The 289-nt window shown below is 48.4% G+C and overlaps 1 protein-coding gene across 1 annotated transcript in view; it reads left to right on the forward strand.

Annotated features, from left to right (window-relative positions):
- LOC119588491 (homocysteine-responsive endoplasmic reticulum-resident ubiquitin-like domain member 2 protein) overlaps positions 1–289 on the forward strand; it is a gene marked incomplete in the record, with an annotated part of 11,397 nt that overhangs the window by 8,444 nt on the left and 2,664 nt on the right. Inside the window, 1 exon segment of the mRNA XM_037937135.1 lies at positions 52–244. Coding sequence (XP_037793063.1) covers positions 52–244 — 193 coding nt within the window.

A 289-nucleotide genomic window follows, 5' to 3' on the forward strand; every position in this document is an offset into this window, starting at 1 on the left:
ATATAGCTAAGCCTCCATGTCCTAAATCAGGAGGATTTCTTTCTGCTGCAGATGGTGTTCGCCGACGCAATGTGGTGACTGCGTCAGGGGGGATCCCGGTGCCCACACAGCAGACCATAGATGCATCTGCTTATCCATCCCCCACACAGATGGTTGCTAATGCATTCCAGGCTAGTGGTGACCCAATGCAACAAATGGCAACCATGCAGCAAATGTATGCTCACTACATGGCATACATGCAATAGTGAGTACAGCATATTGTGGTTGAACTTTTGAAAGTGTGTGTGTG

This window comes from Penaeus monodon, chromosome 24, assembly GCF_015228065.2.
Source record: "Penaeus monodon isolate SGIC_2016 chromosome 24, NSTDA_Pmon_1, whole genome shotgun sequence".
NCBI classification, from domain to species: Eukaryota; Metazoa; Arthropoda; class Malacostraca; order Decapoda; family Penaeidae; genus Penaeus; species Penaeus monodon.